Below are 17,513 nucleotides of genomic sequence, written 5' to 3'. Positions count from 1 at the left end.
TCCCAAGAGACTCAGCGGCGAAAAGGCCGTTGGTGGGCCTCAACAGTGAAATAGTACGCCCACAGTAGCTGCTGCCCTGGTTCCTGCCCGGCGCTGTCAGGAGCGGGAAGAGGTGGCGGGGATCCTTTCAGGCTCCTGGGCCTTCCCCTCGCTCCTGAGGACGGCCCGCAGGTGGAGGCGGCTTCCGGGTCCTCCCAGCGTCGCCGCTGGTGGTCCTTCTGGGAGACGGGGTTTCTCTTCGGGCGGCGCCGCTGCTGGAGAGGCAGAAGGCCGTATGTGCGCAGTGTTCTTCAGCAGCTGTCCCGGCATGGTGTGTGAGGAGATTCCTGTCTAGTGAGCTGTCCGCAAGCCTTTCGAGGTGTGGCGTTTTCTGCAGGGGTGAGGCTTTGGACTTTTCGTGCGCTTTTATTGCGGCTACTTGCACTCTTTTAATCTTTAAATAGCTGCAGTAAGGGAGGAGCAGAAAGATAAATGGGCAAAAAGCATCACCTGGCTTTCTGACGTTTTGTGCTTTAGGCATGCTCTATCTTACTGAGCGAAGTTAGTGTTTTCCTCTAAACTCCAGTCAGTGGCAGAGCATCACGCTCCAAAAACTTCTGGTACGTCGCAGCCTGTGACCTGTTTTTGCAGCTGTTGTGGGCAAGTACAAAACCGAGCTCTAGGTTGTGTAAACCCAGGACAGCCTTTTCAGTTGCCTACTACTAGTTTTAATTTCCGCTGTTACTTTCTGTAGTTCCACAGGGCTGTTTCTGCTAAACTTTCTATCATCTTTCCTGCGCTTTGGTTTTGCCAGTTATGAATATATTGTCTACATGATTGTCCTCGGACTGGATTCTGCATTAACAGTGATAAGCTACTGTGCTAGAAAGTAAAATGATTTGTACTTGTGCTTTTTTAAAGCACAGCATCACATTCAGTCCCTTTGACATCTCTAGTAGGAAAATACAGTAGAGGTTTGTTTTCAGTTTACCTGCACACTGAAGGCCTTACAAGACTACAGATTATTCATGGTCTATTGTTGGATGATAAAAATTGATTTTTTGGGTCCCTCTCTGTGCTAAAAATATAATCCATTGCTAACGATGGTGTTGAATTTGTGGTTTGATCATGAAGTACAAGCTTGTGTGAAATCCTTTTGAGGCTATTGGGGCCTTATGGATCTCCACCAACATAAATTAAAATTGTGAGAATTAAACCAGTGATAATTGTCAGCAGTTCCACTTTGCATAACTTCCTTATCTGGTGCTGCAACAACACAGTATTCCAGTTATAAAAGTGTTTAGCAGCAGTTAATTAATTCTCAACACACAGATTAAATACAATAGTTTTATATTCTGATTTTGAAAATTTTTGCTATTCAAAAAGAGTAAAACCAAACACTGCTAAAATTCCTTGAGAAGTTTGCTTCTCTAGGGAAATAGGAGAAGAGAGGCTACTATTCAGTAGTAGCATTCATCAACAGTGAAAGAGAATAAAATCTTCACTGAAGGGAGAGAAAAGTTGCTGGGGACAGACTTTGAACAGGTTTAACTCAATTTCCTGCTCTCTGTCGGTTATTCCACAGTTCACTTATGCTTTAACAGTGACAATTTCCTCCTCCTCCCAAGTGCAGCGAGGGTTACTGCCCCTTATTGTGCAGTAGACTGCACTTTGCTCGGTTTATTTATTTGACTGGGTTCCTGTCCCTTAGGGCATTTTGCAGAGACATACGAGTGTGTCCTAGCCCTTCCTACCTACAACACCCAGGTTCTCCAGCTGTACCCCGCACTGTTGGGGAAGGAGGGAGATCCTTCAGGGAGGGCAGCTGCCTGAACAGGTGAGTGTAAACGATTTGGCTCCCTCAAAATCTAAAGAGAAGAGTGGGATCAGGGGTCACTTAATACCTCTTGTGCTGAGAACAGAGAAGGGGGAGTGTCTTTGCAGACAGACTTGGAGACAATGAATCCCTCAAGTTTATGCATACCTTTCTGCTTACTGGCTGATCTACGGTTTATTTACAGATCAGTTCTCGGAATAATTTTTTTCTCAGTTCTTAGCAGCTTGATTTTTCATAAGCAAATGTAATATGAAATACTTTTGTGGAGTTTTGCACCACATGTAGCTACCAATCTCAGTTGCTTCTGGTGTGTTCTGGATGACATATGGATGTATAGGCAGGGCTGATGCTTGCAATTGGTTGTATGTATTTCATTGTCTTCTAATAAACTTTTTGTTTTGGCTGTGCAAATAGAGTTCATTATTTCCTGAGCAGACAACTTCTGGTGATACTTTAGCAGTATCCAGAATCTGCTTTAGAGAATATATTGAGAAAACGAGTGCACACAGAGCTCTAGTGAAGAGGAAGGCAGTGCCCAGATCTATACTATGGTTATTAAAGGAAGCCTTTAGCAGTGACACGTTTGCCATTATATATGCCTCAAATTTATCTGTCTTGTTTGTGACGAGTCAAAATAAAGTTGATAAAAGCAGCTTAAAATAAGACTTTATACCACAAAGTACAGCTTCTTAAAGGTACAGTTTCCCACATAGCCAAGTTATAACAAGGTTGCATCATAAAAGATTCTTATCACCTCAGATAACAGTATCTTGTGAAAACCTCTTAGTTAAAATATGGAGAGTTGTTTTTTGTGTGAGCAGAGAGTACTTCTATGCCAAAAGCACTGCTAATGACATAAAAAACAAAAACAGGAGTCCCAAAATATAGGTATATAGTGACATCATATGCCCTTTGATCCTCTGTCTGCCTGATATGCACGTATTACCATTACAGAGTTGCCAGTTCTATCCGGTATATAGAATCATTAAGGTTGGAAAAGACCTCTAAGATCAGAGAGTCCAACCGTCAACCCAATACCACCATGCCCACTAAACCATGTCCCTAAGTGCCACATCTACACATGTTTTAAATACCTCCAGGGATGGGGACTCCACCACTTCCCTGGGCAGCCTGTTCCAATGTTTAACCACTCTTTCAGTAAAGAAATTTTTCCTTACATCCAATCTAAACCTCCCCTGCCGCAACTTGAGGCCATTTCCTCTCGTCCTATTGCTAGTTACTTGGGAGAAGAGACCGACACCCACCTCGCTACAACCTCCTTTCAGGGAGTTGTAGAGAGCGATGAGGTCTCCCCTCAGCCTCCTTTTCTGCAGGCTAAACAACCCCGGTTCCCTCAGCCGCTCCTCATAAGACTTGTGCTCCAGACCCCTCACCAGCCTCGTTGCCCTTCTCTGGACACGCTCTAACACCTCAATGTCCTTCTTGTAGTGAGGGGCCCAAAACTGAACACAGTAGTCGAGGTGCGGCCTCACCAGTGCCGAGTACAGGGGCACGATCACTTCCCTGCTCCTGCTGGCCACACTATTTCTGATACAGGCCACGATGCCATTGGCTGCCTGGGCACACTGCTGGCTCATGTTCAGCCGGCTGTCAACCAGCACCCCCAGGTCCTTTTCCGCCAGGCAGCTTTCCAGCCACTCTTCCCCAAGCCTGTAGTGTTGCATGGGGTTGTTGTGGCCGAAGTGCAGGACCCAGCACTTGGCCTTGTTGAATCTCATACAATTGGCCTCGGCCCATCGATCCAGCCTGTCCTATAGTGCAGTAGATGATTTGGGCCCTTCCTATAGATTACCTTTCTGAGATAAAATTACACAGATGTGTATAAAATTGTGTCTGATAGCATTGATTTTCCAGGTTATCATGAAAACCCAAATTTAAATTAATTATGTTGCTCTCTCTCCTTGACTACTTATTTTTTAGCTAATAATTTAAGTTCTTCCACCGTAGCTGGCCATCTGATTCCTTTTTTACTGCACTGAAGAACAACTTTACTTGCATACCTTGAAAATCAAATAGGCCACATTCCTTAAATGTAGTATGGGTAACATACTCTAAATCTCACCCTAAAATTACCTCAGGCTAACGTGTTTGGGTTTTTTTATCTGAAGCCTTATCCTAATCATCTGCTCTAAACTTGGGTCCTTGTTAAATTAATCACATAATAATCTTATCTTAGATTGTGAAGTGCTGTATACTAATTGTTAAGGCAGAAGAACCAATTGGGTAATTAAATTGTTTGTTACTAGTCCTAAGAAACTAGTAAAGAAACTGTTCTAATAAATGTTTCCTCATTTGCACATACATAGTGCAGAAAAATGTGAATTGGTAAATGAACGCAAGTAGTTCAAACAGCATCTGCTTTCCTTTTTGCAGTCTTCAATGTAGGTGTTGTTTACTTACAGAAGTAGGAGGATAGAAGCTTAATCAGAATTTGCAGTCTATGTGGGAGCTCTCATTAAGTTGGAGAAAGGTCATTTTTGCTCCGAATGGCTTCTCCAAGAGAGAGGGCACTTAATATCAGACATTTTTGGCTAACAGAAGAACTGCTTTCCTTTCAGATTATCTTTACTTTCGAACAAGCAATTTCTTATTTGTTCTGCCTCCTCCTGTGAGTCCAGGATGAATTTGGAGAGGCCAAGTATTCTAGAGTGTCAGTTTTGTCCAGTTATCTCACAAATAAAATTATTTGGCCTTAAGTCACTGTGGAAAATTTACATAATCAAGTAGCTTTTCCAGAAATACAAATAGAGTAAAAACAAAGTCTTTACCAGTGACACCAATACTAACCATGTGGATGTGATATGGACATGGTGTACTGGGATCCAAAGAGTCATTAGTAAAAAGAATTTATGTTCTCTTCATGCTAGTTACTGTAGTGTTAGCAGTGTGTCTGCATTATAGAATCATAGCATAGTTTGGGTTGGAAGGGACCTCTAAAGGTCATCTAGTCCAACCCCCCTGCCGTGGGCAGGGACATCTTCAACTACATCAGGTTGCTCAGAGCCCCGTCCAACCTGACGTGGAATGTTTCCAGGGACGAGGCATCCACCACCTCTCTGGGCAACCTGTGCCAGTGTTTCACCACCCTCAGCGTAAAAAATTTCTTCCTTATATCTAGTCTAAATCTACCCCCCTGTAGTTTAAAGCCATTCCCCCTTGTCCTGTCACAACAGGCCCTGCTAAAAAGTTTGCCACCATCTTTTTGATAAGCCCCCTTTAAGTACTGAGAGGCTGCAAGAAGGTCTCCCCAAAGCCTTCTCTTCTCTAGGCTGAACAACCCCAACTCTCTCAGCCTTTCTTCATAGCAGAGGTCTTCCATCCCCTGATCATTTTTGTGACCCTCTTCTGGACCCGCTCCAACAGGTCTGTATCTTTCTTATGCTGAGGGCTCCAGAGCTGGACACAGTACTCCAGGTGGGGTCTCACCAGAGCAGAGGAGAGGGGCAGAATCCCCTCCCTCGACCTGCTGGCCATGCTTCTTTGGATGCAGCCCACGATACGATTGGCCTTCTGGGCTGCGAGCGCACATTGCTGGCTCATGTGCAGTTTTTCATCCACCAGTACCCCCAAGTCCTTCTCGGCAGGGCTGCTCTCAATCCCTTCATCCCCCAGCCTGTATTGATACTGGGGGCTGCCCCGACCCAGGTGCAGGACCTTGCCCTTGGCCTTGTTAAACCTCATGAGGTTCACACGGGCCCACTTCTCCAGCTTGTCCAGGTCCCTCTGGATGGCATCCTGTCTCTCTGGCATGTCGACCACACCACTCAGCTTGGTGTCATCTGCAAACTTGCTGAGGGCGCACTCGATCCCACTGTCTATGTCCTTATTGAAGATATTAAACAGTACCGGTCCCAATACGGACCCCTGCGGGATGCCACTCATCACGAGTCTCCATCTGGACATGGAGCTGTTGACCACTACCCTCTGGATGCGACCATCTAACCAATTCCTCACCCACCGGACAGTCCACCCATCAAATCCATACCTCTCCAGATTAGAGAGAAGGATGTTGTGGGGGACCGTGTCAAAGGCCTTACAGAGGTCCAGATAGATGACATCTGTAGCCCTTCCCGTGTCCACTGCTGTAGTCACTCCACCACAGAAGGCCACTAGGTTGGTCAGGCAGGACTTGCCCTTGGTGAAGCCATGCTGGCTGTCTTGAATCAGCTCCCTGTCCTCCATGTGCCTTAGCATAGCTTCCAGGAGGATCTGTTCCATGATCTTCCCAGGCACAGAGGTGAGACTGACTGGCCTGTAGTTCCCCGGGTCTTCCTTTTTTCCCCTTTTTAAAAATGGGGGTTATGTTTCCCCTTTTCCAGGCAGTGGGAACTTCACCGGACTGCCATGACTTCTCAAATACGATGAATAGTGGCTTAGCAACTTCATCCGCCAGTTCCTTCAGGACCCGCAGATGGATCTCATCGGGTCCCATGGACTTGTGCACCTTCAGGTGCCTTAGATGGTCTCAAACCTGATGTTCTCCCACAGTGGGCGGCTCTTCATTCTCCCAGTCCCCGCCTTTGCCTTCTGCGGCTTGGGCGGTGAGGCTCAAGCACTTGCCAGTGAAGACCAAGGCAAAAAAGTCATTGAGTACCTCCGCCTTCTCCGTGTCCTGGGTAGCCAGGTCTCCTGTTTCATTCCGGGGAGGGACCACATTTTCCCTCATCTTCCTTTTATGCCCAGAGTACCTGTAGAATCTTTTCTTGTTGTCTTTGATGTCCCTGGCCAACTGCCATTAGCAGTTTGGCTTGGAGCAGTGATGCAATTTTAAGCCAAATCTTTTGGTTGTCGAGAGCTGCCTTCTGTTGATTAAGTTCCCGAAGTGGTTTTGAGGTGTACCCTCTGAATGCCTTTCAGACAAAACTAAACTGGGCGCTGTGCTTCAAATAAGCTTAGTAGGGGCATTGGTTTTGGCTTCTGTCTGAACCCACCCAGTCATAAGGCCCTCTAGCTTGCACTTACACTCAGTTACCACTGAAGGGCTCTGAAACCCTAGAAAGCCCGTGACATGCTGAGGAGCTCATGTGCTATATAAAGAGCTCAGTGCTCTGTATAGTGTTCTCATTTACACTGATTATTATCATTCTCATCAGTTTTTAAAATAACTTTACACTCCTAGGCATCCAGGAAAATAAATATACATTGATGACACATTTTAATCGCTTAAGCCAGATGCTGCTGTTATATTTTGTTGTCATAAATTCTACTCCTGTTTAAATAAAACTTTTCCAGTCTCTCTTGTCTTAGCATAGTTTGTCACAAATGACACGCAGACGATTTTCATTCAGGTTGTTTTCCAGACAATTTAGGTTGACACTGCTGAGAAGAGAAGCAGTCCCCCTACTTCCATCTCTTCCCGACCTCTCCATCACTTCCACTGCTACACTACTCCTTTTTGTAAATCTTTGTCGCAGGCCAGAGGGTGAATTAAATCAGAAAACAGATCTGGATTAAAACTAGCCTCTTGGGTTTGGGAATTTTGGGGTTTTTGCGGCGGGGGGGGGGCTGTGTTGGGTTTAATCTGGATCAGTTTTCCAAAGTTCTTTTTAAATGTTGTGGGATGGGGTTTTTTATATTTACAGATTATAAATCAGTGAGTGGAAACATGAAGAGCAGTTTACATTCTTGAAAAAGAGAGTTATTTTATAATGGTACTGTGTGAAAGGGGAACTGAAAGAGAGGTTGTTACAGTTTAAATTAAGATAATTCCACATTACTAACAGTGGGTGTTAGCAGCAAGAGATCAAGACGAGTTTGGCAGTTAGTTCAAGCCATGACTTCACTGAAAAGATAGGTCACACTAAATTTTCCACATAATTAAAAAAAATGAATAAAAGTGATTAAGAGATGTTCTGAGTGGATTTGATTACCATGCTAATAAAGTGGGATTTGTTTTGGAAGTTGTTAAGAGTTGCAAAGAATATATTTGGTGAGAGACTGCTTAGGTGGGTAGTGGGAATGAAAGTTTTCTCAGCCAAAAAACCCAGTAAAATTCTTTTCTCTTTTAACAGGAGGGCAATGGCAATCTTTGCAAACTGTGTGTTCTTTATTAAAGTTAAATACTTAGCCATTCAGGAAAAGAGCAGGCTGAAAGCATGCATAAAAGAAAATGGTGGAGTAGTTAATTTTGTGCTTAATCACAAGGTAAGTTCCAGATTTATTTCTGAGATCTCAGTAGGAAAATATCAAGTGGTGCAAGTGTTGTAGAGTGTTAATCTTGCCACATGTAGAGAAATAAGAACTGTAGAAATTATGTCTGTTCAATATTTAAATGGAAATACTCAGTTTATGTTTTTAATGCATCTGGCTCTGTAGTACTGAAATGTCACATAAAAAATCAAGAGTAATATTCTTCCTCCACAGAAGAACCAGGGAGGTTTTTTCCCCGGATAAAATTGCCATGCTGCTTTTCTTCTCTTATTGTCAGAGAGGGGAGACTGAATAAGGAGATGCATCACTGAATTGGGTTTTGGTTATGTTATTGTTAATGCAAGCATTTGATTACAGAGTGAGGAAAAGATGGTTGTAGACTTAGAAGTCTGTGATATTGCAGGTTTTTATTTAAATACAGCTTTTTATTTTGAACATATACTGAACACACAGTATGGATAAATCAAGAAGCCTGTTTGCATGACATGCACAGCAATGAAATCAGTGGGCTGCATCTATAGTGGTACGTTACAGGCCTAGGAGTGCTTGCAGGAGCTGTGGCCAGCTGGCATGGCTTGGCCCACACCTATACTACTGAACTCTCTTTGTCCTCAGGACTGACTGTTCATATCCAGACTGCCTAATGGGAATGGTCATGGTGATGATGTGTCTCCCAAACCATGCTTGGAAACTGGGAGGATATGAGTTGGCAGAAGCTAGAAGTGTGCCAAGGAACATGCTAATGCCTTAATAAGTATTCACATGCCAGTGACAGGGAATTATCTAACATTATCTAACTTAATAGTGAAGGCATAATACCTTGTTACTTCTGCCAGTTGAAAGTGACATTTATTTCGTCCTTCCCATAGCTAGTAATTACAGCAAGCTCATAAATATTGTCATATTAGAGTGCTTACTTCTAATCCACCTTGGGGAGAAGGTAATGCGTGGTATTATGATTTCAATTTTTTGTTTTCTCTGTATACAGTTTTTTAATTTTGAGAAGAGTATGATTAAGTGAGTTAATTTCTCCCTCTCTCTCTTGTGTAGCATTTCCTAATGTAACATTGGGTGAATTACTTTAAATCCTACTGTTATGTATAGCTCCCATAGGTGATTGTCATTTTACAAACAGCAAAAATTGTATACGCTGTCCTCAAGAGTCTGCAGTTTAAATTGTGCATAATATAAGGTGTTGACATTGAAAGAAAAAGAAAGGAATGTGTGAAGAAAAGGAATATTACAGGTACATTATCATCTTGTTCAGAGCCCAGTAGTTTCCTGGTGACTCTGACAATGCAGATCTGTTTAGGAGAGAAAGTGAAGAATTGAAGAATAACATATCAAGGTCTAGCAAGAGTATTCCAAAGATATGATAGATTTCTTTGTGCTGTAAATTCAGGATCTTCCAAGATGTGTTGACACATCTCTTTGTGGTGGCTGTGATCTTGTAAAGAAGCAATGGGTGGACAATAATTAAGGCTCACATTTATCCCATCAAACTGCTCATCTCTAGATATGATTTGGGGAAAAAAGTCAAGGAAATTGTCCCATAAAAACAATAAGCTTTAAAAAAAGCTTTGCTAAAAAAAATTAATTATTGAAAATAGCAAATGAACTAAGAGTTAATGCAGTACAAATATGTACTAATTGAAATCTGTATTTTGAATCGTCTTTATAAATACAGTGGGAAGAGAGATATTCCAATACCTAAAATTTGTGAGCTCTAGGATGCTGAGAACAGCTAACAAGTGGCCAACCTGTTCAGGGTACATCTTACCCAAACTTCAGAAGTTACGTTACGATTAAAGATTAAAAAGAACCTCAGGACAGATCTGGGCTCAGTGCTTCTGTATCAGGGAAGAGCTCTTATTTTTTAAAGCTGTATTTTTGTCATATGTGACAAATAAAAGTACATGCATTTGTCATCCTGTTTCCGAGTAAAGTTGATCTAATTTCATTCTGATGCAATAACCTTTCATTTATCTGTGTCCATCAGTTCTTGCATGCTTAACGTTAACTGTTTGAAGTACAAAATCCGCTGCCTCTTACTTAGGACCATTTTATTTGATTTGACTTCTCTAAACGTTTTTATTTTGTCCTAACTATGCAGAAGGTTTTAACTTTCAGCATATATCTATCATTCCAGTAAAACAATATATGATTCTTTATAAGGCTACTAAAGCATATTATGATTATTCAGCATTCTGCCCAGCTTTTTTTTTAACACTCTTACCCCAAATAGCTTTGGGTTTGTACCATGTTGGCCACAACAGAACTTGGCCCATTATTGGACCTCCTATGTGCTGCTAAAAGCTCTACAGAACATTAGGCACTTGGTCACCTTCATATCTTTGTAGTTACTGTAGAAAAGTGGACACAGTCTGAAGATATCCATATTTTAGTTGAACTGAACTGTCACCTGAAAAAGTCCTGCTCTCTCTGCTGTCTATGGATGAAGTGCTGAGTACCATGTTTCTAAATTAGATGTTTCAATTAAAATATGGTCCAAAAAGGTAGTCTGTTTTTAAATGTTTCCTTTGGACTCTAGGATTGTACCAGTATGAATTGCAAATAAACCATATTTGGATTAATATTGTAGTTATGTGTGCATAGCAACTGTAATTGTAACCTGTCTTTCAGAGTACACATGTTCTTGTGGATACTGCTGATGTCCTCAGCTGTCATGATCTAAAAAATATTCAGAAGTATCAGCTCCCTGTTTTATATGCAGATTTCATTTGGAAATCAGTTGAAAAGGGGAAGCTTTTACAGATTGATGCATATAAGGTTAATAAATCGCAAGATGACACTTCTGACCAAAGGCCAGACAGACAGGGTAGGTATATTTGACATATCTGATTCATCTATCAGTTACTTCAGGAAAGAATGTTTTAGAAGATGAATATTTAGAATCAGCTTTTAAGAAATCAGCAACCATGGAAACTGGCAATAAAGTTGATTAAAAAAACCCAGATTTTTTTCAGAAAAGAAATATTAGTTCAATTCTATGGAGTCTTTCCAATGATTTTTTTTTTTCCTTTTAATGAAACTTCAAATAAGACTTCAAGTTGGAAATGTGGATAAAATATCAAAAATAGCAAAAAAAGCTACTCCAATGACTGTCTTTATTTGACTCCACTTGAAAAAAATTACAGTAACCTGGAAGTTTTAGTTAATTTCAACAGAATGCAGTGGGTTTTCAGTGCCTTTGTATGTGGAAGTGTTATGTTTTGAAGTCAAAATTATGAGAAAATAAGACAGCTAGAGAACAGGTTAACATGGGTTAGAAATATTTAATGCAACATAATTAACACAGAAGAACTTCAAGCATTCCAATACGTAACATGGTTCAAATGCAAATAACTATAACCCTGTGTAGAAGGAAAAAAGTCAAATGTTCATTTTAATGCTGAGACAAGCCAAAGAACGTGAAAGAGATGAGAAAGATAATTCTATTTAATGTGTACAGTCAGCAAAAAAGTTATCATCCTGAAAGTTATTAGTGTTTTAATTCTCTTTTTTTCTTCGCAGTAACTATGCTTTTTATTTCCTTTTACTTTCGCACCTCTTGCATTTTGCTGGGTGCTAGTCCTCCCTTTAAGTATTTTTAAAAGTAATTACTTTTGACATAATACATTTTATTTTATGAACATTCTCATGTCATGAATCAGTACAATTTTCAGAACTATATATAAGAATGAGAGTCAGGACCCCTGCATTTGTACATTTGCTGTGTCATTGAGTCTGTTAGACAAATCTGATTTTACACAGCAGAGGCCATGGGCATGCATGGCTGAAGCTGGGTAGATCCATTCAGTAGCACTCCTAAATAGTTTTAAGCTAAAAGTAAAACTGCATTCATACACTTTATCTATATAACTTTGAAAAAAAAAAAAAGGCAAACCAACCAAAGAAACAAAAACCCCCAAAACCAACATGAGCCATGGAGGAATAGTTCTCAGGCTCTGTGGTCAAGTGGCACAGTGTAGCTCTCAGCTACGTGCCCTAATTCTTTTTCCCCTTCCTGTCACAGAAGTCAGGGTGGCAAAGTGCCTGGAGGGAATAAGCACTGGCACAGCTCGGGGAGGTACTAATTCTAGCAGTGAGGCAGTTGGGGCAGTTTCCCTTCAATACTTGACTCTGTATCCTGCCAGTTATATGGCTGAATAAAATGTGACCTTAGAAGCTGTTACCTTGTTTCAACGTGTAAAATATTTATGAATATTAAATGGTAGTATTGTTTTTATTAACTATTCATAAGTTAAATTAGAGAAAGTAGATGTTATACCAAGATATTATATGTTTTGACTGCAGATATGGAAGACCTGTCATCTGCTGAAAATAAACATGCCACAAAGAAAAATCAAAACAACAATTCCAACCTTACTGTTATTGAAGACAGTGGGAGACGAATTGAGTCCAAAGTGGGGACTCTTAGGTAAAATAAAATAAAATAAAAGATATGTTTTGCTACATCTATGTTGATATTTCTGTAAATTGCGGGGGGGGGGGGAACCCAAACCCCCCAAAAAAACCCACTTCCCAATGTGTTATAGTGACTTCTGGAGATGGCTCTCATTATCTTCATAATATAGTGGAAGATAAAATTCTTCTTTCTTAATTTTCTGTATTCTGTGTGTATGAATTTATAATGGCTTCTTTTTTTTTTTTTTTTTTTAACCTTCGGACCTGCCTGTGGAAATTGATTTTACATTTTTCCATCTCAGTGTACACGTACAGTCCAGCACCCTAACACATGCAAAGCTTCTACCAACTCAGCAGGTGTTAGTATGGCTCAAGCTTTGCGATTTTCTGATTGGAGCTCTGTTTATCATCACAATTTTTTTCTTTTCTTGGTTCACATGGGTCTTTGCAATACAGTCCGATTCATTGTTTCTAGAAGTGCTGAGCATCTCTTCATCCCATGAAAATTCCTGGGAGAGCTGAAAATCAAGATGACTGAGACTGCTCTTAGTTGATAGGGAAGCAGTATTATTATAACTGTTTCTAATTATTGAGTTAAAGGAACAAAACCAGCTCCAACATTCTTAAATCTATTGACAAAATGCAGCTTTCACTTTTAGAGACTGCCGTTCAGTCATAGGGTAGGTATTTAGTTACTCTGTGGGAATGTACTAGAAGTTACACTTGGTCTAGGATATGACTACACCTATATATTCTAATGTGAAAGTCAGGAATAAGGAAGGAATTGGCCTCAGACAGTACAGGTAGCTGACCAAGCTGTTAAAAATTAACATGTAACCAGGCAATGAAAATACATTTATCGTGTTGCTTCCATAGTTTTTGTAAAGAATGAAGATTGAAATCTAGTCTTCAGGTTCACACTAGACATTCTGGCCTGTTAGTGCAGCAGCTTGTCTGGGTGGGATTTCATTTCTCAAAACTTTTGTTGTTATTTTGCCGCTGAAAAATAGATTTATCTTCTTATCTTAGTTCTTACTTTAGTATGAAGTTGCAGCCTATTACAGTACAGTATTTACTGGGCATATGTGATTTTAATTACTCTGATTCTATTCCAGATTTTACAGTGAAAATGGTCAAGATACTCCTTTCTTCCCCCAAGATTTTGAAGTTGCAAAATACAGTGTCCTTGAAAAAGTAAGCCTTTCTGTTATTGTGAGAAAATGTAGGAGGATCAGTAGATGAATAAAAGGTTTACAGTTTTATACACATCAACAGTAACTCTTCTACGTTATCATGTACTGCAATGCAAAGAGGAGTACTGAAAAGTACTTTAATGCTTTCTGTCTTTCAGTGCAGCCTAATTCTACCCAAATAAAACTTTTCGATTACCGCTGTAGTGTTCTCACCAAAGTACTGCAGTAGAATAATATGTTTGCTTCTGACAAGATATATATTATCATGGCTGTTACATGTTAAATCTAATTTAAATTTTAAACTTTTTTATTAAAAATCTTTCAAAACACAAAAATGATGGAAATGTACAGCAATCAGTACAGTGAAGCCCTGAGAGGAGCTTCTGCTTGTTACTATGATACAAATAATAAATAATTCTGCTTCTTTTCTTAGCCAGTCATAGTGTGTGATTCTAAATGGGGTGAAAAAATAAGTAGGACAAGGGGAAGTACTTGGTGCAATATCATGTGAATGAAACATACTTAAGCAATAAATTGGGGGTTGGGGGACTTTATTTATCTCTCCATTTTAGGTTAACTCCAAGGGAAGCAAAGATTTTGTAGTTATTGAATTACAGTGTTCCCAAAAGCATTACAAGTTTCCATTTCGACTATATGCACACTTCAGTGCATCAAATGGCACAAAGGTATGAACCACTCATTGATTTTTTGTTTCTTTATACACGTTGAACATACCTGTTCCAGAGACCTTCAGATGCATTTCATTCTTATTTGCAGGCTAATCCTTAGATATAGATAATAGGAGGTCATTCTGTTAAGCTTTATCGTAAAAAGTTTGATTTATAGTTGGCTCCTCTACTCTGTGTGTTTGCTTACAGCTTGTTCAAAAGAACTGTGTTGGGACACAGCATGATCCTGGATGCATCTGCCTCATACTCACATATATTTTCCTGGCAATAACTAAACTGTATAGTGACATGTTTACATGCTAAAATGCTATAGCGTGTGATATTCTGGACATACTATTGAGAGACAGAAAAGCTTGTCCTGAGGGCAGCCTAAATGTATTTCTCAGCATACAAGTTATGTATGCAGTCTGGTATAGTACTTGCAGTCTGTGTCATTGTAACATTAGATTCAAGTCAACGGAGCTGTATCCGGGATGAATTTTGAATAGTTCGATTGATAGAACAAGTTATTCTAGCACACATTTAGATGAACCTATCTTGTCACTGTGGGGTTTGTACATGGAGCCCTGTGCTTGTTCTTCCTGTCCCATGAACCGTCATGAAAGCACTGCCTTGCTGAAAGCCTGTTAAATCATAACCCAGAAGTTAAGTGTGGAGCGTCAGCTGTTAGATCAGTGTCTGGTAAAATTGATTCTTTAAGTCTCTATATAGTTTCTTTGACTAACTTCACTCTTTCAATTTACAGAATAATAAACAATTTGTAACTAATACTGCTGAAGAAATAAGAGAAAAGTACGAGACTTTTATTGCAGACTTGAAGAGCCAGGATTTCCTGCTCAGAGAAACTTTTCCACCAGAAGCAGAATCTTTGGCTTCTACAAAATTGCAAAAGGCTTGTACAACTTGCATGTTTACGCTTTTCTGTCCTTAATGATTTGTTTTAGTTTTCAATTTTCTGAATGTGGTAAACATTGTCTTGATTATAGTGATACAGCCATAGGTTAAGGGAAACTGTTTATATGTAAATGTTTTGAAATTTATTTTTTTTTTCAGAATATTGAGTGAATGTTCCCAGTACTTAAACACATTAAAAGAAAACCTAGTCATATTCATTATAGTTTTTTTTCTCAGTAGATGCATTATCAACTAATGTGATACCTAAAAAGTTACGTGCTAACATAGCAAACAGAATTGTTGTGTGATGTATGACTTTAATTGTCAAATTATTCTGCACACTATATAGATGTCACAGGCTTGATGTAGATCATATTGGAATCAGTAACAGGACTTCCCCCAATGGCAATAGCAGTTGGATTCTGCTCCCTTAAGTACTCTTCAGACAATGTTTTACTGCTATTTAAAATGGTTGTAGTGTGACAGAAATTTTTTCCCATTTACGTTCTCACTGTACTTTATCTACTTCTCTTTTTCACCATGGTTAGCTTCTATTATAGGGCACAACTGGCACATAGATTATATCCAGCAATGTTGAAAGGTCCACATATGTCCTCTAGTGATCTCAGAAGCTGTGTGGTTGATGCCCTATAAACAAGTAATGTAGAATGTCCAAACTTGTGTGAGAATTGTTTAATGGCATCAAGTTTAATGGCAGCTTCTGCAGTTGTAGAACAGTGAGAAAAAGCTCCAGTAAATGTTTTAACAATGTTCCTCAGAAGAACATGAAAAAATCTGTTTTCACAACTCTCTCTGCTGTATTGATTTTCATGGCCTCTCTATTCTCCTGTAGCTTTGCTGCTCCAATTTTTTATTTTCACAGGAATAATGTCTTTCCCACCAGAGCTTTCTGAACTAGAGATCTAGTGTAATTTGTTAGAGATGTTATAAAACTGGCCATTTTGAACCATCTGTTCTTCTACCAGCTGTGCAAAAAAGGAAATGGCTGGGGTGTGCAGACTATTATGTCCATGTATCTGATAGTACAATGTACTGATAAAGGTATCAAGCAAATCAACTTCTGTCTTCTCCAAGACTTTATGTCTCTGTTTTCAAGAGAGGTCATGGCCATGCAGCCTGCCGTGCTCTCCACTTGAAAGAATTTATAAAAGCAAACCTTCCCTTCAGTTCAATGGAACTGAAGAAATTACACTAAGCATGAATGAGCATTGCACACTGTATTGTTTTTGGGAATAGGAAAGGTTAATTATCTGTGTAAGAACTTCACTGCCATGACTTGCATCTTTGTCTTTTCACTGAATTGTGTTTATTTTACTACAGTTACTTCTAGAAGAAGCCATCCATTCAAGTGCTATATGTCAGGAAGTTAGTGATTTTGTGGAACTGATCTGGGCAGAAGCTATTGGCCACCTGCATAGTTTACTACTTGAATCAGTAAACAACATAAGCCTAAATGATGTAAGTTAATTCTTTTTAATCTGTGAGGATGAATACGTAAATGCTGTTAGAAGTAATTTTTTCCCAGCAAACATGTATATTGTGTTTCAGATTGGGATTGGTAATTACACTTTTGATACTCCTGTACTTTAAGAAATCCATGCTTCAGAAATTTTTATCTCAAATTTTGCTTTAGAATCATGACACTAAAATCATGCTGTACTCCCTAGGGCAGATGTCTGTCTTTTCCATTTCATAGCAATTTACATAATTCTTATGGGAGGATCCCTTCCATGAGATAAGTCAAGTCACATAAGAAGATAGGCATAGAAGGCAGTGCATAATAGCAGGTTACTGTCTCCTGCCAGTGTGTTTCAGCCATACTTTAGTCAGCCATTCTCTTTTAATGGAAAAATAGTTTTAATTATAGTCCCTGTCTGCATTATCAGATGACACTTGTAATTAACACACAGCTACTGTTGAAGGCCTTTGGATATTACAGCTGTTACTCTTAATAACTGCCTATCCACCCCTTTGTTAAGTCTATGGTTTATTTAATCCCGCTTTCCCACATACCTCAATTCTTTTGCTTTGCTCCGTAGGAGCAAACCAGGACAACATTTAAGAGGATAATGTTTATTCATGTAATTTAAGTTCATATAACTTAACAAACAGCCAACTGTTTAAGATGAGAGTTTTGTTCATCTCTGTTATCACTGAAGGCAAAATTACCTGAAGATTATGTTGGTTTTAAACTGAAGAGCTTTGCCAGTAGAAGGTCCCCAATTTTGGAATTACTTTGCCCTAAATCTTATTACATGAAACTCACTGTTGATGCTTTTCAACTGATCTATGGTAGAAGAG

At 39.7% G+C, this 17,513-nt stretch overlaps 1 protein-coding gene across 6 annotated transcripts in view; it reads left to right on the top strand.

The window, feature by feature from the left end:
* The first annotated feature begins 83 nt into the window (after positions 1-83).
* PARP4 (poly(ADP-ribose) polymerase family member 4) overlaps positions 84-17,513 on the top strand; it is a 59,428-nt gene continuing 41,998 nt past the window's right edge. For 3 of the 6 annotated variants that reach the window (XM_076328151.1, XM_076328153.1, XM_076328154.1), the window contains exons 1-9: positions 84-378; positions 1,691-1,816; positions 7,849-7,981; positions 10,631-10,826; positions 12,305-12,428; positions 13,531-13,609; positions 14,181-14,294; positions 15,043-15,189; positions 16,533-16,670. In XM_076328151.1, the coding sequence (XP_076184266.1) occupies positions 7,856-7,981; positions 10,631-10,826; positions 12,305-12,428; positions 13,531-13,609; positions 14,181-14,294; positions 15,043-15,189; positions 16,533-16,670 (924 nt within the window). In that variant the 5' untranslated portion in view covers positions 84-378; positions 1,691-1,816; positions 7,849-7,855. Of the gene's footprint in view, positions 379-1,690; positions 1,817-7,848; positions 7,982-10,630; positions 10,827-12,304; positions 12,429-13,530; positions 13,610-14,180; positions 14,295-15,042; positions 15,190-16,532; positions 16,671-17,513 lie in introns of those variants that run through there. The other 3 variants (XM_076328152.1, XM_076328155.1, XM_076328156.1) reach the window with 3 other exon arrangements.

The sequence above is a fragment of the Aptenodytes patagonicus genome, chromosome 1 (assembly GCF_965638725.1).
Source record: "Aptenodytes patagonicus chromosome 1, bAptPat1.pri.cur, whole genome shotgun sequence".
NCBI lineage: Eukaryota > Metazoa > Chordata > Aves > Sphenisciformes > Spheniscidae > Aptenodytes > Aptenodytes patagonicus.
The sequence above is the reverse complement of the archived record's forward strand: the minus strand, read 5'-3'. Positions and strand labels throughout refer to the sequence as shown.